This window comes from Saccostrea cucullata, unplaced genomic scaffold, assembly GCF_032062105.1.
Source record: "Saccostrea cucullata isolate Sc308-1 unplaced genomic scaffold, CSIRO_AGI_Scuc_v1 ctg2536, whole genome shotgun sequence".
Classification (NCBI taxonomy): domain Eukaryota; kingdom Metazoa; phylum Mollusca; class Bivalvia; order Ostreida; family Ostreidae; genus Saccostrea; species Saccostrea cuccullata.
This window is the reverse complement of record NW_026938136.1, coordinates 71,365-94,236: the sequence shown is the minus strand read 5'-3', so window position 1 is coordinate 94,236 and position 22,872 is coordinate 71,365. Positions and strand designations below refer to the sequence as shown.

At 32.9% G+C, this 22,872-nt stretch overlaps 2 protein-coding genes across 1 annotated transcript; one reads left to right on the top strand and one right to left on the bottom strand.

Moving 5' to 3' along the window:
* Positions 1-22,872, top strand: part of LOC134249486 (secernin-3-like) — a 77,911-nt gene that overhangs the window by 19,493 nt on the left and 35,546 nt on the right.
* Positions 2,134-7,499, bottom strand: LOC134249485 (serine/threonine-protein phosphatase 6 regulatory ankyrin repeat subunit B-like). Its single transcript, XM_062731834.1, has one exon. It carries the CDS (start codon positions 7,387-7,389, stop codon positions 2,275-2,277), a length of 5,115 nt encoding a protein of 1,704 aa, XP_062587818.1. The 5' UTR covers positions 7,390-7,499; the 3' UTR covers positions 2,134-2,274.

The following is a 22,872-nucleotide window of genomic DNA, read 5'->3' as shown; positions in this document are numbered from 1 at the left end:
GACAAAGTTTTAAAATAAACGTGATTGCTTTAACTTCTAAATCGTAGAATTCCCTTACTCATGCAACTATAAATCTTTCTCATCTGCATATGGAGTTTATGTATCTCGGTTGATTTGATACGTAAGTGTATGCTGTGCGTATGACGAATTTCTAAAACGAGGTAAGTTATTGACAAACAAGAAAATGAAACAAAAATATTTGCTGTCTCGTTTAAAGTTTTTATTGTGTATGTTCTATGGAAGGATATGGAGATAACGAACAGTATTCAATATCAAAGTCCATAAAATAATACAAAATATAGGAGCAGAGCAAACACGGACCTCCGAAACATCAGAGGTGAGATCAGGTGTCATGGAGGAGTGAGCATCCTCTGCTGACCGATAACACCCGCCGTGTGCTCATTGTCGTGATCGGGAAATAAAGGAAAAATCCATCGTCATTTCATTGTATAAATAATGAACTAACAATAAGTATGGAAAAAGTCAGTCAGTATTTGACTCAATTATGAATTATTTTTCAATGACCTTGTCAGCATATAAATTGTATCTTTAGGTCAAATGCTGAGTGGCGTTTTTCGTATTAATTGTGAGACCCTTGTTTACAAACTGAATTGTCTTGGAATATTTTGGTTATTTTTCTATCATGACAAAGAACACACAGTGGGTGTTTCCGTTCGTCAGGGGATGTTCACTCATCCATGGCACATGAGCCCAACCCTGGTGTTTTGTAGGTCGGTGTCTGTTCTACTCCTATATTGTATTGCTATATGGACTTTTGATCTTAAATACTGTTCGTTATCTCCATATTCTTCATTTTAAACACCGAGCATGTATCGCTAAGAGATTTGTGTTTGTCTTCTCCTGATCCGTATCTTAATCAACTCTTGAGCTTTTAGTATATCTATAGTTCGTTATCTATTTAAATAACATGATCCTTTGAATAGTTCTCTATAATCTGGTCTGAACATTTCGTCCCCTTCAAGTGTCTCAAATTATTGTGGTTGTGACCGGTCGGCAGGGTATGCTCAATCCTCCATGGTACCCGATCCCACCATTGATGTTTTAGAGGCCATTGTTTGCTTTGCTCCTGTGTTGTATTGTGTTGTGAACTTTTGAGCTTTCGTGCTGTTCGTTATCTCTTATATAATATGATCACTCAGACAGTTATTTATATTTTGGTCAGAACATAGCATCCTTTTCCATCCTTTTTTAAATCAAACAAATTTTCAGTTTACTCGCTTTTATTTAGTATACGATAAAATAACATAATACAATTTAAAATGAATTAAAGCACAAACATTTACAGCACCAATATAAACAGTCTTTTGTTAAAATTTACAGCCGTTTACACGCCCCTTTGCTCTTGAAAGCCCTTGTGAACAATTACATCTGACGATCACATTTAACATTTTCAAGTACAATAACAAAATATCGCTTCATTTTGTTACAACCATAGATATAGGTATAAAACCATAAAGTAAACATCATTCATGGTTTTCTGGAATTTATAGAGCATTAATGACATTTTTAATTCCATTTGTTAAAATATATATTTTTTAAAATTTGTTTTGACATATAAAGTGCAGGACAACAACTACTATTTTATAGTGTAGATATGCACCTAGATCATAACTTTTGCTCCCTGAAACTGGCAAGGAGCACACGGCGGGTGTGACCGTTCAGCAGGGGATGCTTACTCTTCCATGGCACCTGATCCCACCTCTGATGTATCAGAGGTCCTTGTTTGCTCTGCTCCTGTTTTGTATTGTTTTATGGACTTCGATAGACTTTGAGATTGAATACTCTTCGTTATACCCATATCCTTCTTGCACCATTGAACAATAGATTCGTGATTCACAAAATAATAGGCCTAGTAGATATGACATAGCAAATACATGTGCATGAAACTTTTCAAAAAAAAGTAATTCATATTCCTTTTTTTCTAAAGCATTATTTAAAATTTTAATTATATGCATATAACACATTTCCTAAATAATAAATATACTATTCAAGTATACGCATGTAACATATTTTTCTGACTAAATAAATGCAATTCAAGTAAATCTATATATTTAACATTTCACAAGACAAATTTTAATACAATTGTATGTATAAGATTTCCCCATTAGAAAATCAAACGATTACATTGGTTAAATTAAATTACTCGGATTTGCTTTGATTAAGGACAAGAAGGTAAAATAATACTGATATTCTTGGACGAGTTGTATGACAAATTTGTGTCAACTATCAATTCTTGTACTGTCATGCCCATTTTTAGCTAACATCAGCAATGTGCCCATTCTTGTTACAAGTATTAATGTCAGCACGATTGTTCAATAGCAGTTGTGCGACTCTGTCATGTCCGTTCTGACGAGCTATATAAAGAGGACTGGTTCCATCATTCTCACATAAATTGATGTTGGCACCGTTGTTCAGTAACAGTTGTACCGTGCTTTCATGTCCATTTTGACAAGCTATATGAAGAGGACTGGCTCCATATTTTTCACATAGATTAACTTCAGCCCCGTTGTTCAATAAAAGTTGCACCGTGCTATCATGTCCAGTTTGACTAGCTATAAAGAGAGGACTGGCTCCATTCTTTTCACATAAATTGATGTCGGCCCCGTTGTTCAGTAACAGTTGTACCGTGCTATCATGTCCATTTCGACAAGCTATCCACAGAGGACTAACTCTATCGTTTGAAGGTAAATTGATGTCGGCTCCGTTCCTAAGTAACAGCTGTACTATGTTATCATGTCCATTATAACAAGCTGAATATAATGGACTGGATCCTTCATTATCACATAAATTGATGTCGGCACCGTTGCTCAGTAACAGTTGTACTGTGTTCTCATGTCCATTTCGACAAGCTACATCAAGAGGACTGATTCTCTCATCATCACATAAATTGATGTTAGCATCATTTCTTAGTAGCATTTGTACCGTGCTGTGATTTCCATTTTCACAACCTATTGAAAGAGGACTGATTCCATTATTTTTACATAAATTGATGTCGGCACCGTTGTTAAGCAACAGTTGCACTGTGCTATTATGTCCATATTTACAAGCTTTATAAAGAGGACTAGCACCATCCTTGTTACATAAATTGATTTCAGCACCGTATTTCATTAACATTTGTACAGTACTATCCTGTCCATTTATGCCAGCTATATTTAGAGGACTGGATCCCTCGTCATCACATAAATTGATGTCTGCACCGTTGTTTAGTAACAGTTGTACCGTGCTATCATGTCCATTTTGACAAGCTATAAAAAGAGGACTGGATCCATCATTATCACATAAATTAATGTCGGCACCGTTGTTCAATAAGAATTGTACTATGTTATTGTGTCCATTTTGACAAGCTATGTAAAGAGGATTAGCTCCATTATCATCATATAAATTGATGTCGGCATTATTGTCCAGTAACAATTGCACAGTACTATCATGTCCGTTTGAACAAGCTACATGAAGAGGACTGAAAAAGTTCTTGTTACATAAGTTGATGTCAACACCCTTCTTCAATAACTGTTGCCCAATGCTATCATGTCCCTCTTGACAAGCTACAAAAAATGGACTGAATCCCTCATTTTCACATAAATTGATGTCGGCATCGTTCTTCAGTAACAGTTGTACTGTGCTATTATGGCCATTTACACAGCTTATCAAAAGAGGACTGGTTCCATTTTTGTTGCACAAATTGATGTCGGCACCGCTGTTTAGTAATAGTTGTACCGTGCTATCATTTCCATTTTGACAAGCTATATAAAGAGGACTGGCTCCATTCTTGTTACATAAATTGATATCGGCACCATTTTCCAGTAAGAATTGCACAGTACTAACATGTCCATTTACACACGCTATATGAAGAGGACTGAAACAGTTATTGTTACATAAGTTCATGTCAGCACCCTTCTTCAATAACTGCTGCACAATGCTATCATGTCCCTCTTGACAGGCCACAAAAAATGGACTGAATCCCTCATTTTCACATAAATTTATGTCGGCATCGTTCTTTAGCAACAGTTGTACTGTGCTATTATGGCCATTTACACAGCTTATCAAAAGAGGACTGGTTCCATTTTTGTTGCATAAATTGATGTCGGCACCGTTGTTCAGTAACAGTTGTACCGTGCTATCATTTCCATTTTGACAAGCTATATAAAGAGGACTGGCTCCATTCTTGTTACATAAATTGATATCGGCACCATTTTCCAGTAAGAATTGCACAGTACTAACATGTCCATTAACACACGCTATACTAAGAGGACTGAATCCATAATTATCACATGAATTGATGTCGGCTCCGTTGTTCAGTAACAATTGTACCGTACTATTATGTCCATATTGACAAGCTATATAAAAAGGACTTGCTCCCTCATTTGTATATAAATTGAACTTAGCACCATTGTTAAATAACAATAGCACAGTACTATCATGTCCATTTGCACAAGCTATACTTAGAGGACTGAATCCATAATTATCACATGAATTGATGTCGGCACCGTTGTTCAGTAACAGTTGTACCGTGCCATCATTTCCATTTTGACAAGCTATATAAAGAGGACTTGCTCCATCGTTGTTACATAAATTGATGTCAACACTGTTGTACAGTAAAATTTGTAATGATCTATCATATCCCTCTCGGCAAGCTATCAAAAGAGGACTATTTCCTTCATTATCACATAAGTTTATGTTCGCACCGTTATTGAGTAATTGTTGTATCATGCTATAAATTCCGTCATAAGCCTCATTAAAAGAACTGTCATCATCATCATAATAATCATATATATAGATGTCTGCATCATTGCAATGAATCACTTTATGTTCTGTCTCTTCTTCAAGTCCATTTTCACAAGTCATATAAAGAGGACTTTTTCCATCGTTGTTACATAGGTTGATGTCGGCTCCTGTGTCCAGTAAAAGTTGTACCATGTTAATATGTTCATTTGCACAAGCTATATGAAGAGGACTAGTTCCATCATTATCACATAGATTGATGTCGGCACCGTTGTTTAGTAACAGTTGAAAAGTGCTTCTATGTCCATTTTGACAAGCTATATAAAGAGGACTGGCTCCATACGTGTTACATAAATTGACGTCGGCATGATTGTTAAGCAACAACTGTACCGTTTCTTCATGTCCATTTGAACAAGCTATCAAAAGAGGAGTTTCTCCGATCCTGTTATATAAATCGATGTCGGCATTCTTTTTCAGCAAAAGTTGTGCCGTTCTATGATGGCCATTTTTACTAGCTATATAAAGAGGACTGTTTCCATTATTATCACATAAATTGATGTCAGCACCGTTGTTCAGCAACAATTTTAACGTGCTGTCGTGTTTATTTAGACAAGCGATATAAAAAGGACTGGCTCCATCATTATCACATAAATTGATTTCGGCACCGTTGTTCAGTAACAATTGTACCGTGCTATTATGTCCATTTTGACAAGCTGTATAAAGAGGACTGGCTCCATACTTGTTAGATAAATTTAGGTCGGCATGATTGTTCAGCAACAGTTGTACTGTGCTATCATGTCCATTAGAACAAGCTGTGTAAAGAGGACTGACGCCATTCTTCTTACATAAATTTATGTCGGCACCATTGTTAAGTAAAAGTTGTACCGCGCTATCATGTCCATTTTCACAAGCTATAAATAGAGGACTGATTCCATCATTATCACATAAATTGATGTCGGCACCGTTGTTCAGTAAGAGTTGTAGTATGATATCATGTCCTTCATAACAAGCTGTGTATAGAGGGCTGACTCCATTGTTGTTACACGAGTTGCTGTCTGCACTGTTATTAATTAACAGTTGTATTATGCTTTCAATTCCATTTAAACAAAGTATATGAAGAGGACTATTTCCATTATTATCACAAGAATTGACATCGACAGTGTTGTTAATTAGCACTTGTACTATGTTTTCAAGTCCATTTTGACAAGCTATGTAAAGTGGACTCTCTCCAAACTTGTTACATAAATTGATGTCGGCATCATTATTAAGTAACAATTGAACCGTGCTATAATGTCCATTTGCACAAGCTATATGAAGAGGATTAGCACCAACTTTCTCACATAAATTGATCTCGGCACCGTTGTCTAGTAATATTTGTACAACGCTGTCATGTCCATTTGCACAAGCTATATAAAGAGGACTCTTTTTAACTTTGTTACATAAATTGACGTCGGCACCGTTGTGCAATAACGTCTGTACAGTGCTGTCATGTCCATTTTGACAAGCTATAAAAAGAGGACTGTCTTTATTCTTTTTCAAAACATTGATATCGGCACCGTTGTTTAGTAATAGTTGTAAAGTTTTAGCATGTCCATTTTTACAAATTATATCAAGAGGACTGGTTCCATTCTTTTCCAATAAATTGATGTCAGCACCGCTTTCCAGTAACAGTTGCACCGTGCTATAATGTCCATTTTGAGAAGCTATATAAAATGGACTTGCTCCATTCTTCTCACATAAATTTATGTCTGCACCGTTCTCCAGTAACAGTTGTACGGTACTGTAATATCCATTTTGACAGGCTAAAATAAGAGAGGTAACCCCATTACTGTCACATGAATTGATATTGGCATCATTGTTTAATAAGCAACGAATAGTTGAATTACGTCTTTCCGCATCTTCTGTATCCATTCCAGCCTCCTTTAAGTGTTCCTCTTCATTTCCGGCAGCCAATAATAATGGACACCACTTATTTGCAGTTGTAAATTCGTTTACATCAGCTCCAAGCTTAACTAGTTCATGAATCACTGTAAAGTTATGAAATACAGAGGCAATGTGAATTGGTGAAAAATCACTCCAAATTCCCATCATTGCTGGTTTTTTATATTCATTTTGAAGATAATTTATTAGGCTTAAATCACCATTCGCACAAAGTGCATAAAATAAAGAATATTCCTTCAACTTCGCTTCTGGGATATTTTTTAAGAGAAATGTTGAAATATCATTATGGCAAAATAAGATAAGTCCCATTAAAGGACATCTTTCATCGTGAAAGGCAAAGAAAGTTAGCCTGGTGAAAACAGAGACCTGAAATGATTTAGCAAATTCAGACTTGTCTATTTCATATTTAACTTTTCCAAGAAGCGTTCCTAGAATATCTGCCTTTTCCTTAAAAGATTTTATCACACTCTCTTTCCTTAAACATGGATTGAGTAGAACATCTACAATGTGTTCTGTTTGCATGTCAATGATAAACCTGTCTACAAGATCATCAATGTACTCTTCAGGAAGGTAAACAGTGAAGGGATCGCGATCTTCTTCTTCTGTGTCGTCTTTTATTCTCATCCGACGTCTCAGAAAACCACTGTCTGCGTACAGTATTGTCTCTTTTGGACAATCAACACCAAACACCAGAGTAGTTATCTCCATAATAAAATCGTGAAGAAATTGGAAAGAATTTCCGACACGTTTGACATAGGAACTTTTGAGCTCATATAGAGCATTGAAAATAATTGAGCCATGTGTGTTTTCGCGTATCTCAAACATTTCTAAAATGTCTTTATATTTCTTCATTGAATTTTTGCACCCTTTAATACCATCGATATCTAGATTGTTATTAAAGGTTATGATTAAAATCAAAGCGCAAAATTTCGTTCTATCTGTTTCTTTCCACATTTCAATTTCGTTTTTGATAATGTTGAATGCGCATCTGAAAAAATCAACCCCCTTTTTCATGTACTCTAAATTCCTAAAGAAAAGCTTACAAAGCAATGGGAAGAAAGCTTCTGTTTTAATAATTTCAGAAACAATATTTTCGGATATTTTCAGATTTTGCCTGTACTGGTTAAGGATGGCTATTTTCTCTTCATCGGTCATTCTATTTCCTTCGTTGTCAATTTCCACTATTGTGGATTTATCCAATAAAATTCCTTTCACTCTCCTATCATAAAGAATCCGTCTTCTACACGACACAACTACCTTTACCTTCTTCAAACAAATCTCTAGCATTTTCTTATACATTTTCCATGAATTATACAATACTATATCTATAGAATCCTTACCCAAAGGGTCGTTAAGAACAAAAAGCAGTTTTTTGGAGATTCCAGTCGAGCAGATCCTTATAATTTCTTTCACATTTTCCAGTGGTGTAACATTCCACCCATGCAGTTTATACTTGAGTGCAATGTGTTGAATGAGAGCTGATTTTCCGCATCCAAAAGTTCCAGCCACCGTAACAAAATTTGTATGCTTTAGCATTTTTTCAACGACTGCACTTGCTCTTGTGGGAACAAAGTCAACATCTTCTTCGATCCAAGTTTCAAGAATTTCGTCTTTTTGTGTTTTTTCTGTAAGAGAATCTTAGTATTGTTAATTCCTGAAAAAGTTAATGTTAGCTATTGACAAACTAGTTGTAGAAACAAAAATTTCAGTCGCATCGTGTAAATACATCATTTCGTAAGTTCTATGGACGGTCGATATAATGAAGTTGAGAGCGAATACAATTTATCATTAAGTGAAATGCTGACTGGCTTTAATTATTGTTATTGTTAGACCCTTTTTTACACACTGAATTGTCAACTATTTTGCCTTCATTTCCCGATTTTGACAAGGAACACACGGCGAGTGTGACCGGTTTGCAGGAGAGGCTGACTCCTCCATGACACCTAATCCCACTTCTGATGTTTCCTGTTGGCTATGCTCTTGCTTATCATTTAAATGGACATATGAACTTGAATACTGTTTGTTATCTCCGTATGATAATGGAGATTTTGTGCCATGAAACGTGCCACTACACCACATGCTCGCTTAACGAACGGTACATGTACGCACTCGCTACATGGTTTGCATGACAAACCACATGGTGTAGACGAAACGTATTGCACTAAAAACTACATGGTTTACACAAAAGTCTGCGCATAACGCCTTTTACAACTTCCTAACGTGCCTTTTGCACTATTTTTGAACACTTTGGTACATGTAGGAACTTGATTTTGTATTCCGAATCATGGGCATTATTTAATTATTCATGGATTGAAAATAAATTAAATTAGTCGCAATATTTTACAGCACTTTTAAATTAAACTTTCTAGCCATTTACTACTGAACCAATGGAAATCATATCCAGTTGTTAATTAATAATGATAATTTCGTTTGTTATCATCTTGCTTTAAAGTAAATGACCATAAATGTCTATACACAAAGTGAAAATGTAAATTATGGATTGCAAGACAAATAAAATATACTCGTGTTACTCATAGCGTGTTTTTTCATTAACATAATGAAATCATAGCTAAAAGTCGCAATGGTAATTGAATGCCCACTGGCATATTACTGTAAGGTTATTGAAAAGATCTTTTCTTGGAGTCTTTCGTAATCTTTCCGTTACCATTCAGTCTACTAGATAGCAAGTACATTTCAATGGCCTTTCAATTTTCTTTAATTGAATTCATTTATTTTATGATCAGCCTATTTTTTATGTGTTAAAATTTCACGTTTTCCTATCATAATAATTTTAAATTAATCTATTTTCGAATAAAAAAGTAAATCTAAACAAAGATAACTCATGCTTAAACCTGATATCATACCGGGTACCTTCCGCAAGGTAATTTGACACCTCATTCATTACACCAAGGCGTAAAAAGATGGCATTAAAATAAATAAATTTGTAGAAATCGAATTGAAATACGCACTTTACCAGTTGTGTCGTTGAGTATTTCAGGTTTGGACGATTTCCAAATATGGAAATCAAGAACAATAACCATGAATTGCTATGAATACAAAGAATAAACAGAGTGCTAAACCTTTTGAGCAATCATATGACGGCATTTAGTGGAACCTCCGAGAAATAAATAAAACACGTGGATTTAAAGTTTTTTGTTCAAAATATTTTTTTAACAAACTTTTTGCAAACTTGATGAATATTTAGCAATGATATAGTATATATTACAATTCCACCGTAAACAAACACGATTTGCAAGCTTAGAAAAAGATCTAAATGGGAATAACAATCTTTCACAAGGAGGAAACAAGCCCAATCGTTTAAATTGTATTAGTAAATTTGAGATAAATAGGGCAAATTTTCATTTTTTAGATCCTAACATGAAAATATTTTTGTATGGGAATATAACAGTCTGAATTTTTTTCCTGAGTGTTTATTCGGATCGTCCATACAGTTTCTGGTATGCAAGGTAAAATATAATAACAAATCCACTCAAGTTTTTTCCCTTTTCTCAATTTTTTTATCTTTGCTTATGTCCAGTTAAAGTGTATATAGCTTGGTGTTCGTGAGAGCTGAACACCTGTTTCTAATAGAAAAAGTCAAGATAAACCATCGCCTCGATGAATGTTTATAATTCTCTGTCTAGAAAAATATGTAAATTAATTTGTAATACGCAATATTTAAAAGCTAAAACTATAATTTTTACAATTAAGAAACAAAATTTAATTTAATAAGTTTCTTCAACAAGAGGCAGAAATAAATAATTTTGTCTCTTCTTTCACTGTAAGATATTTCTATGAAAACTAATCGCATTAGCTATGAACAATGTAGTATTTATATTATGTTTTATGGCAAAATGCAAAAATAAGGAAACAATCTAATTAACTGATTCACGACACAATTATTTGAATCAGCCGTAATTCTTGCATATGTAACACCAGGGCGTTAGTTAAGATACAGAAATATTTCATAAAATCAATTTTAAAGAGCATTTTTCTTAAATGAAATAGGGGAAAACACGCATTTATTTTTTCCGTATTTTGGATGTAAATTGTATATGGCCCAATGTTTATTAAGCACACGTCTATCCTGCTCTGGAAAAAAAAAATAAGTTACACGCTAATAATGGATGAACTTTATAGAAAACTTTGCAAAATAGAGAAAGAACCCGTTTTATAAATAATATTAAAAAACTTCTTTTTCTTATAAAAATATAATGATTGCTGAAACAAGTCGAGCTATATAAAAGTCACGTACATAATTAAGAAATGAATTTAATTTTTGAAGATTCATGAGGTTATGAACTACGACGCTTCACGCCGGCATATTTCATGAAGCGCGTAAGCGCTTCATGATAAATATGCCGGCGTGAAGCATTGTAGTTCATATACCTCATGAATCTTCAAAAAATTCATTAAATTCATTTCTTATATTTACATTATTTTTCTGATGACTTGCCATAAATTTACGCCGTTGAAATGTCATTTTTAAAACAAAACAGTGTGCCATAAATTTTAAAAAATAACCTTTTTGGAAAAATTCGAAAGACGACAAATTATCCATTAAACTTTTGGAATGTTGATATTCCTCTTCAAAGTTTTTGATGACAGCGTTTTCGTTTTCCTCTTCCTCGGCCTGACTTTGAATTTTACTCAGTCCAGATAAATAGTCTTTCTTTGTATACGTTTGTAGTCTTTTGCAGACATCAGTTATGATTGACCACGTGTCATCAAACTCTGTCTGTGAGAAAGAAGCCGAGCTGATGTGTCCAAACATGCTGTATTTTATCAACCTAATCCTTTCAATGTCATCACCAATCGTTATTTCACCTACTGACGGCATCGTGTTTCCACCCCAACCTTTTGTTGGACGAGGAATCCTTTTACATATGCTTCTTATCACTGTATATAACAACGTAATATCAAATTCTTTATAACCGTCTGTTTTAGCATTTCTAAGACGATGTTCTTGCTCGGGAAGTATTCTGTTATAAATCGCTGATGACTTAATTTTGCTATAAACAAGTCCGGAGGGGACCTCAATTTCTAAGAGATCTCTAAACGCCTGTGTTAATTCTTCGTTTATGGCCATTTCGAGTTTAGCAAACCTAGAACGTTTGCCAGGGTTTGGTTCAGAAGCCATGCTGCTGGTTTCTCTGTAATGAAAGATCAATTATTTATCAATGCTATTTGTTATGTTGCATTTAAGAACCTTTCTTCAAATGATTTTTATTTGTCTCGTTTAAATTAGAAAAGTTTTATAACAAATAAGGTAAGAGGTAGAATTTAAATTGTTTTTGTTTAGGACGATGAATATATAAGGTAAATGTATGAAGATCTTATTCTTTCAATTTTTATTCGACAGAAAAAATATGATAAGATGTATGCCTATTAAAGGGACTTGGAAACAGACTGAAATATATATATTCGTTAATTAAGACAAGTATACTATAGATTGTGTTAAAGAACATTTATTGTATTAAGATTGCTACGAGTTTTGGACCGCGTTTGATGATTCTAGCACTCTCACAAAGTTAAAAAAAAACCATCTAACCCTATATCTAACATACATGGAAAATAATGAATTAAAAACGAAATGTATTTGTGAAACAAAGATGCGCCTGTATAGCAATATGGCAAGATTTAAGCTTTCTCAAATGGAGATCGAAAATGTTGGTACCAAAAGTTAGACCTTTTCAAAAGATATACAAATGTGAAATATAAAACCCTAGCACCAACTGTTCAAAGGTTATGACAAAGGTTATCAATGTTTAAGGTAGAACAAACTCAGGGTTAAAGGTCAAATGGTCAAATTTGTTGGTTTCTAAAAACGGCCTTTTCTCAAAGTAACACATGGAAGTATGAAAGCGCTGGCCCTCACCGTTCAAAAGATATGGCCAAGGTTAAAGTTTGTAAAAAGTAGGTCAAACTCCATGATCATGGTCAAAGCGTAAATTTAAATTTGCTGATATCCAATGAAAGGTCTTATCAAAAGGATAACGTATGTAAAGTACGAAAGTCCATGCCCTTACTGTTCAAAAGTTATGGTCAAGCTAAAAGTTTGTAAAAAGTAGGTCAAACTCTTAGGTCAATATCAAAAGGTCAAAGTTATTGATATCCAATAAAAGATCTTCTCACAATAATTACATATGTGAAGTATAAAAGCGCTAGTCTTTACTGTTTAAAAGATATAGCAAAGGTTAAGTTTTTTCATAAGTACGGAAATCTCAATGGTCAATGTCAAAAGGTCAAAATTATTAATACTAAATAGAATGTCTTTTCACAAAAAATACGTGTATGAAGTATAAAAGACCTGGTGTCTACTGTTCAACAGATATGACCAAAGATAAAAATAAAACTTTTAGTGAAAAAGTTGGTTAAACTTCAAGGTAAAAAGGTAAAATTTGGTGGTACACGAAAAACGGTCTTGTCACAAGGAATACAATTGTGAAATATGAAAGTCATAGCTCCACTAAATCAAAAGTTTTTGGCAAGGTTAAGGCTTTTGCCGACAAACAGACAGACAGACAGAGAGAGAGAGATACAGACAGACAGGTAGACAGACAGACAAACGGACGGATACGACAAAAACAATGTACCCACGAGGGCATAAAAATATCAAAACATTAGTACAGAAATTAAGGAGTAAAATGCTCAAGGGTATTAGCAGAACGTTTTCAGAATACAATGATTGCAGATGAGGTACATGTAACAAAATCAACACTCTCGGTAAAGTGTAATCATTCAAAACAACAAAGTTCCTGCCCAAATGTAAGCGCAAATGTTTGCAATATTTACATTTTTATATCTTGTTTTCAATACTTTGAGGACAATCGTCGTCATTCAGCTTTAAAAATTATCATATAATTTCAATTTATTTAACCGAAGTTGTTTTATATTATATAAACATTGAGCTGAATACTTTACTTTAAGCTTACTACTAATACAAAAATAAAATTTTTGTGCCCTTCTAAAAATGAAGACAATTTTTGCATATTTCTTATCTCAAAAAGAGAAAACTGCGTTTCCCATTCCTTTTCAAATATAATGTAGATATTTAATTCAGGGAGTTAAACTTACTTGATCAAATTTCTATTCCTGGCATGGAATAAACATTCTTGAAACATTCTCTAAACTGTACATGTACAAAAAATAACTACTTACATATTTGAAATTTAAAATCCATATAGGAAAACAATAAACAAAATTCTGCCTACGATTTGCATCAATGACGCACTTTTGTTTTCCCTCGTTGTTGAACTATACAGTTCACGTTAAGAATGAAGATGGAGTAACCCTAAAATTTCCTTAAATACGTCAATACATTGTATGGAAAATAGTTTTCATCACGTGACAATGTTTTCGTCAAACCTATTGAATAAATCATAAAGCATGACGTTTGACTACGAGTCGCAGCCTTTTGATGCATAACATATACATGGTCTCAGGTAAAAAAAAACAAAATATTTTGTCCTTCCATAAAGAAATGAAATTGAAAGGTAATATAGCAAAGGGAAATGAACATTTTCATAGTAATTATGGTAATTGTTTAAATTTTATGATTAATACTTGCACTGGAATGCGCCTCAACGCTTTGGGACATGCACTTTTGAAACTTCACGAAAAGTTGAAAAAAAAATACATTCTTTCCAACTGATTTTCAGATAAAAATATTAATCTCAATGTACAAGAAAACAATTTATGTAGATGCAAAATGCAGCAAAAAATATAAAAATATGTTTTACGTTCTTCTTATAGGATACCAGACAAAAATCAGCAAGATCTTTATTACTGCATTGAAAAATACTTTTATATAGACAACTCTGTAAAATTACCGAATTCTCTTATAAAAAATACGACGAATAAAACTGTTCTGAGGAAAACAAATGAAGGATATGGAAATAACGAACAGTATTCAATCTCAACGTCCATTAAACAATATACAATATAAAAGCGTAGCAAACACGGACCTCCGAAACATCAGAGGTGGGATCAGGTGCCATAGAGGAGTGAGCATCCCCTGCCGACCGGTCACACCCGCCGTGTGCTCGTTGTCATAATCAGAAAATAACGGAAAAAAATCCGTGGTCAATTCAGTGTATAAATAATGGACTAACAATTGGTATAAAAAACGTCAGTCAGCATTTGACTCAATGATAAATTGTATTTGCTGACAAGGTCATTGTATTGACCATAGAATTTACGAAATGATGACTTTAAACGAGACTGTTGATATTCTTGTTTCATCAACTTGCTTGTCAATAATTTACCTCGTTTAAGAAATTGTTCATACGTAGAGCATGCTCTTGCGTATCGAATCAACTGAGATATATATATACTCCGTATGTAGGTGATGAAGGTATATTGCTGAATAAGTAAGGGAAGTTGACGATAGAAAAGTTAAAGTCCTCACGTTTATCATATAGCTTGGTTGTTAGATTACCATTAGTGTCTTTTTCAAGTAAAATATCCAAGTATGAAGCAGACGTGTCGGACTCTGTGGTATCTTGTATCTCAAGCTCACCAGGATATATCGTGTCGACGTAGGAATGGAAATTATCATTATTAATTGACAATACGTCGTCGATATATCTAAATGTCGAGTTGAAGGCTACAGCAAGTGTTTTCTTCTGTTCACGCATAAGATTTTGCATAAATTCTGCTTCATATGAATATAAAAATAAGTCTGTTAATAACGGAGCGCAATTTGTACCCATGGGAATTCCAATAGATTGTTGGAATACCTGGTCTCCAAAAGCCACATAGAAATTGTCAATCAGAAACTCAAGCATCTTCTTGATGTCAACTTCAGAGTACTTATGTGTGCAATCAGAATCTGTTTTAACAAAATAATTTTTCAAATGACCAATGATGAAGTAAGTAAATTTACGAGTTCCATTTTTGTTGAAGAAGCAGCTGTCAATGATATCAAAAAGCCTGGATTTTAATTTGTCGTGGGGAATAGTTGTGTATAAAGTTGAAAAGTCGTAAGTTTTTAAACTGTTGATTTTTGTAAAGTCTTGTGATTTCAAATTGTCCAAAACTTCTTTAGAATTTTTAAGTATCCACATCTGATTTACACCACTTCTTGAATATATAGCTGTACAGTACTCTTGAAGTTTTTCCTTCACTACTGTCAATATTTTAGTGAGAAGTCACGAAAGAGGCTTGATTGAACATTTACTGGAACCTGCAATGTATCTTTGTTTGTAAGGATTCTTATGAAGTTTCGGAATCCAATATATATAAGGTAGTTCAAATTCATTTTGGCTCTGTGGAATATTAAAAGTATTCAAAACTGACAGGTGATTTTAAAGAATTTCTTCCTTAGAAAGAGAAGTATGAGTATAAGTAGGATTACCACTTGTAGAATTAAATCCAAGTTCTTCTACAATGCAATTTATATAATGAGCCTTACAAACGAAGACAGTGTTCTTATCTGCTGTGTCGGAAGGAACCAGTACGTACTGATCGTGTAATCTAATTCTTTTTTCAATTCTGGTTTAGTGAACACAGAAGGAAAGATGGTTTTCATTTTGCCCCTCAGTCTTTTAATACGCGACTTTAACATGGATCTGATACATTTAATCCATTCTGACAAGGTTTCAATGTCTTCTTTTTCATATCTGGCCCATCGTCTGGCGTAATTTTCAACAGAATCCATAATATTTATGAAATTCCGACGCCAGTTGAAGGATCAGGATTCCCTATATTTAGGACCTTTTAGAATAAGTGATCTAAGGTCCTCAATATTTCTTGACATTTGGGTAAATTTACTACTACTATAAAGCACTGCTTAAGGAATCTAAGGGAAAAAAAAACATTAACGAGAAATTGTATGCATACCCGGAAGTTCTGTTAATTTAAGCTATCAACAATACAAAAAGTATAATTAATGTACTCAAACTATGTTAAGTCATTAATTTTTGCATTCCATCCTGTGAATTTTACATAAAACGCGCATTTCAAATCCAATATACAAAATGCAATCAAGCACTATCAAGGGGAGTTGAATTGAACACGCGACGGAAAACAGTTTCAATGATTGATGTATTTTTTCATCAGCGGAAGATATTCTTGCTTTTCGTAGGTTTCTTTTTTCATTTCAATCATTTTTAGTTTTTCGTCTTTTTATTATCGATTCTTTGCAGGCGGTTTCTCTAGGATAAGTGAGCTAGAGGCTCCAAATTTGTTTCTTGTTTGTTTAAAGTATGACAATTTGTAAAGTATTTTAGAAGTTAGGCTGCTAGAAAAAGGACTAGCAGCCATGAAGATCATAAGTAGTCGTAACTGGCTCATTTTACCAAACCTAGCCGTACAAGTCTCTCTATCTTGATCTCATCTCCTTGAGAATTAGACTGAACACTTATCTGCAGCTTTGCACCAATCTCGTCTAGTAAATATTAATGTTTCTTCTGACAAGTAAATAAAAGGTTTAAGCAAGAAGTGACACCCTGTGAGAAATATGGCAATAGGTTTAAGATTAAATTATGTGTCATTCTTCTCTTTATCTGAAATATAACAAAAATTCATTTATTGTCATTTTTCATTTGCATGGTTGCTTCTTTTTTGATACATAGTGTATTATTTTCTACATATTTTAATCTGGTGTCCTGTTTCAATCGCAAACAAGCATAAAGGGAGTGAATGTTCACATATGATTTGTTTTGTCAGAATATATTTTCTAAAATATATTTCAATCATTACTTGTAAAATGTTGTGTATAATTCCTTTTTGGGTAGTAAAAAAAGGACTAAAATCAAGTTTTTCTTTTTCTCAATCTCAATATCAATTGCCAAAATGATTTTTCTAGGGACTGAATGACAACATTCTCTTGCTACCTCCAATATGTTTCATGAAGATTGTTCATATGAAAATGCTTAAATTACTGTTAAATAAATGTTATTATTTAATTTCTGTACACTAGTTGGTATAAATTAATTTTTTTTCTTCGATAGAGCTAAACATATTTTTTTTATACAATGTACCTACAATTCCTATACATGTATATTTAACAAACATATATTTCAAGAGTAATACCACGTAATAGGATAGATGATGTAAATATTTTGAGAAAAAATATATTCATAAAACTCTTGCACAAATTAAAGTTCAGTAAAGCGTCAGACCATCAGTTTCTTAAACAATAAAGGACATGTATTGCTATTTGGCTAATAAAAATATTTGATCGTTGAATATATGTATCTGGAAATCGAATAACCATTGTATAGAAATTTGTGCATGAAAGCATATGCGTTTGTAAAGGGAGTAGTTTGGTTACACATATATACCGGTAACTTGAATGTTTATAGCCAAATAGTCTGAAGTAACTAAATGTACCTATATCCATTTTTGCCATCATCTGCTAATGCATTGAACAACCGAAAAAAATGATGTTGAAATAAACAACATGTATATAATCACTTAAAAGATGGTGATTATAATAAAAAATATAAAGAAAATTCATGACCATATATCATAGCTGTCGAAATTAAACAGATTTTTTAAATATGAAAAAAACTTTTGTCTGAGCTGAAAGTAAAGGATTTTAAGGTCTGTCCGTCAGTCCGTTTGTATTTCTGTCTGTGCATAGCTTCACTTCCAGGCAATATCTCAAGACGCCTTTGAGGTTTTACAATGAAACTTTACAAAATAACTCTCCATAGCTTGAGAAAAATCCCTATAAATTCTCGGGTCAAAAGGTCAAAGGTCAAGAGTCATAACTAAAAAAATGTCCGTTTTGACACTTTCTTATTAGCTTTTGCAATGAAATTTTATACCACAATCCTTAATAGCTGAAGTAATACTCCAACGTTAACTGTGTATGACATCGTATGACCTTGCGAAAGTGTTTAGCCTTTGCTAGATCCATTATTACGTCATAATTAATTTCATTGTTTGAACAGTTTCATTTTAAAGAATTAAAAGGAAAATAATAAAGCATTTTCATATTCATGAAAATAATGCCATTTTTTTTTATACATGTACATGTATTTAATTTATATATTTTGGTTATAAAGCGAATAAAATTAAAATATTTCTTAAATAAGAGAAATGTAGGCTAGCACCTTTCATTTTTTAGATATTTACTTGAAGTAGACAAATTCAAGAATTTAATGTAATGAAATTACACAACTTATTTTGTAATTGTGAATTGCATGCAAGTTTTATAATGTATTATGCAAAATCTTTTGCGTGAAAAGAAGAAAACACTTGCTGTGGCCTTCAACTCGACATTTAGATATATCGACGACGTATTGTCAATTAATAATGATAATTTCCATTCCTACGTCGACACGATATATCCTGGTGAGCTTGAGATAAAAGATACCACAGAGTCCGACACTTCTGCTTCATACTTGGATATTTTACTTGAAAAAGACACTAATGGTAATCTTACAACCAAGCTATATGATAAACGTGATGACTAACTTTTCTATCGTCAACTTCCCTTACTTATGCAGCAATATACCTTCATCACCTGCATACGGAGTATTTATATCTCAGTTGATTCGATACGCAAGAGCATGCTCTACGTATGAACAATTTCTTAAACGAGGTAAATTATTGACAAGCAAGTTGATGAAACAAGAATATCAACAGTCTCGTTTAAAGTCATCATTTCGTAAATTCTATGGTCGATACAATGACCTTGTCAGCAAATACAATTTATCATTGAATGAAATGCTGACTGACGTTTTTCATACCAATTGTTAGTCCATTATTTATACACTGAATTGACCACGGATTTTTTTCCGTTATTTCCTGATTATGACAACGAGCACACGGCGGTGTGACCGGTCGGCAGGGGATGCTCACTCCTCTATGGCACCTGATCCCACCTCTGATGTTTCGGAGGTCCGTGTTTGCTCTGCTCTTATTTTGTATATTTGTTTAATGGACGTTGAGATTGAATACTGTTCGTTATTTCCATTTCCTCCTTATTCTAAAGGAATGCAAACATACTAAGAAATCTTTAGTTGCAAACTAAATAGTATATTAATATCTTGATAAACTGTTTCTGAGTTAAAGGTGTGTCAAATATTGTCAAATATTGTGTGTTAATTTTATTATGTCGATCATGAAAAAATGTGCATTCCTTTTCATAATTATTTGTTCATGTGTATTTTTAATTGTTGGTGTTTGAATACGATTTCTCTCTCAAATATAATCTTTTTAAATGAAAAAAAAATCAATATTTGATAAATATTCAAACTGAAATTATGATAATAACCCCAAACAGTCATTCAATAATTAAATCGTGTGTGATTGCAAAAAGGTCAAGAGAAGTAGCATTGATAAATAACCTATCTCTCATTAGTTTGGGGTGAAAGGTATATATTTCAATCACTTTTTGTAATCATTTGGGTGTGTTCTTTTGTATATCAAAGATTGAAAACATCCTGTCAAAGACTTCTAAAAATATTTACAGTTCATTGTCCTACATTTCTAAATGTTGATTTGAATTTAATCAAAAAGAATTTATTCTTGTGTAAAAAATGCTTAATACTGTTCAGTTGATAGTGTCTAAAGACGACGAAGTTTAAAGAAGTGTTTTGTGATTTTTTTTTTTATTCTCTTCATGACAAATACCCCTAAAATGACTGGAAATGTGTTATCACAGTATGTAATTACCATTCCAGGTTTCAGAGGCTATACTACATTAAATGACAAAGGATCATATCATGTTCTTTTAGCAGATTGATAAGGGAGTGCTAGTTTATTAATTTAAATAAATTGAATATCTTGTGACAAAGACTTTTCCGATATAGGTTCTACCTTAAGATACAACATGAATCGAGAAAAATGTTCCATGCAAGAAGATCCCTTTGAGTATCAATATACCGTACATTTAGTATAAATTGTCTTATATCTGATTGTTATATCACATTTATCCTGTTTTAAAATTCATACCTTGAAAATAAAAATTAAAAAGTTGCGTATTTATACAAAGTCAAGAATCTTTAGAAAATATGTTCCCATTTTGTCTGCTTAGTGGAATAAAATAAAAAATAACGTATAATCCAACATAGTATTTAGTTATTAGACAGCTTAATTTTTTTTTTTACAAACTCATCACAAGACAGGTAAAAACAAAGAATTTTAATTCGAAAGAAAACTTGTAACACTTATAAAAGATTTTACAGCTGCAAAGTGAATATATTTACTCTGTTTTTGTTAATAGATCCACGGCGTATATTGTTTTTGTCCTATCTGTATGTTTGTTTGTCTGCAAACTTTAACCTTTACCATTACTTTTAAAGCTTGAAAAATAGAAACTTCATACTTTGTTTGCATAATCCACTAATAATGCTCTTTCAAATGATACCAAGGTCAATGACCTTGATTAAGGCTTATATGCTGAAAATGGACTTTTTCTGCAAACTTTAACCTTCGCCATAACTTTTGAACCATGAAAGATAAAGACTTCATATTGTATACATACATCACTATTCAAGGTCCTTCAAATGACACCAAGGTCAGAGACCTTGTGACCTTATATGTGACCTATATGCTAAAAAAAGCCTTTTCGAACCCTCAACACAACTATTGAGAGATAGAGATTTTATTATGTATGCATACTTCATTCATCAAGTTCTTTTAAATGACACCAAGATCAATGTGACCTGTATGCTAAACGTAGCTTATTTCGAACTTTGTTGCCACCGGCGCAAAGTGTTTCACCAAACACATTTTCTTTAATTTACTTTTATAATTTTCTGCAATAAAAGTTTCAATATTTGTAAACCTATTTACAATTTGATGCATCTTTTTTGTAAACAAATTTTGAGAAAATAAAAAATAAAAAGATGTTTTTTCTCAGCTTTAAAATCATGAGAAAAATAAAAACTTGATAATTTTTCCCATTTGATATCTGATGCATATCCCCGGGAACAGCTGATTTCAATATAAAGAACAATTGAAAGATTAAAGAAACAAGATCTGGTTTCATGGAGGAGTATTCAGATGTTAAAATCAATATACAAATTATTGAATGTAACAAACCAAAGTGCGACCCAGGATGACTTTTTTTAGATAGATATACGTCCGGAGATCTTTGGTTTAATAAAAGGGGAAGGTTTATTATCATAATGCTTTTCAACAATGTTTGAAGAAGATTATACATGTATTACTTCATTTCTATTTCAATTTTAGGTTAGGTGTGGGTTATTTTCTTGTAGGGGGGGGGGGTGCTCTATCTCCTACAATCTTAAAGTGTTGAAATGTGTTATTTCATTTAAAACAAAAGGGTTGTTCTAAAATTATTGAGACATATGTATATTTTGCTTTCTAATGAAGTTCTTTCGGTGAAAATTTACATATTTGTTTGACCTACACTTAATATAAATAAAAGCAAAAATTTTTTTTAAAAATATTAAATATTTTCTGTACAATGGTCTATAAATATGTCAATAGTTAGGGTAACCGGAGAAGTCAATCAGATTTTGAAAATATGTAACACCAACGTTCTACGTCTTCGTTGACCCATAATAAGAGCGAAAAATAATTCAGTTTATGAATATAATTTTCCAGCTTCATTTCAAATTAATGTTGTGTAACTTTGTTAGAATTTTGATCGGAAATACGGAGATTATGAAAAATAAAGTGCAGCAGAGAAGTCTGTTATCAACGAAAAAAATGGATTGTGGCGTCATAGGGGAGCAGCCAACATACCTAGAGTTTTTTGCAGCGCAATGTAGAACTCTTTCCCAGACTGAACGAACTGCTAAAACAATAACAGCACCAAAAAATGTGTTATGGCTTGTTATTTCATCCGTATACATTTTTTACTATTAATTTAACCAATTAAAATCAAATTTAAGAAAAGAGACTGTTTGATTTTTGCAATGTTATATGTAATAACCAAGAAAGAAAGGTATCAAACGCTTCCCGTTCGTTAAACATGCAAAACCATCTCCGGTTGACGTGACGTTAAATGACGTAGCGATACTGCACCGGGTCGATAGGCATAAACATGTTTATCATTTCACCAAAACTTATCTAATTATTAAAGGAATTAGAAATTTTGCGTTAGTGTTTTTAACTCTTTTATTCGTTCTTAAAAAAATCTTGCTGAATTTTCATGAAATTAGTTCTTTCCTTTCTGGAGTAAATGTAATTGTCTCAATAATTTCCGAACAACCCTCGTATGTATTCTATATACAAGAATCTGCTTTATCATTTGACTTTCTG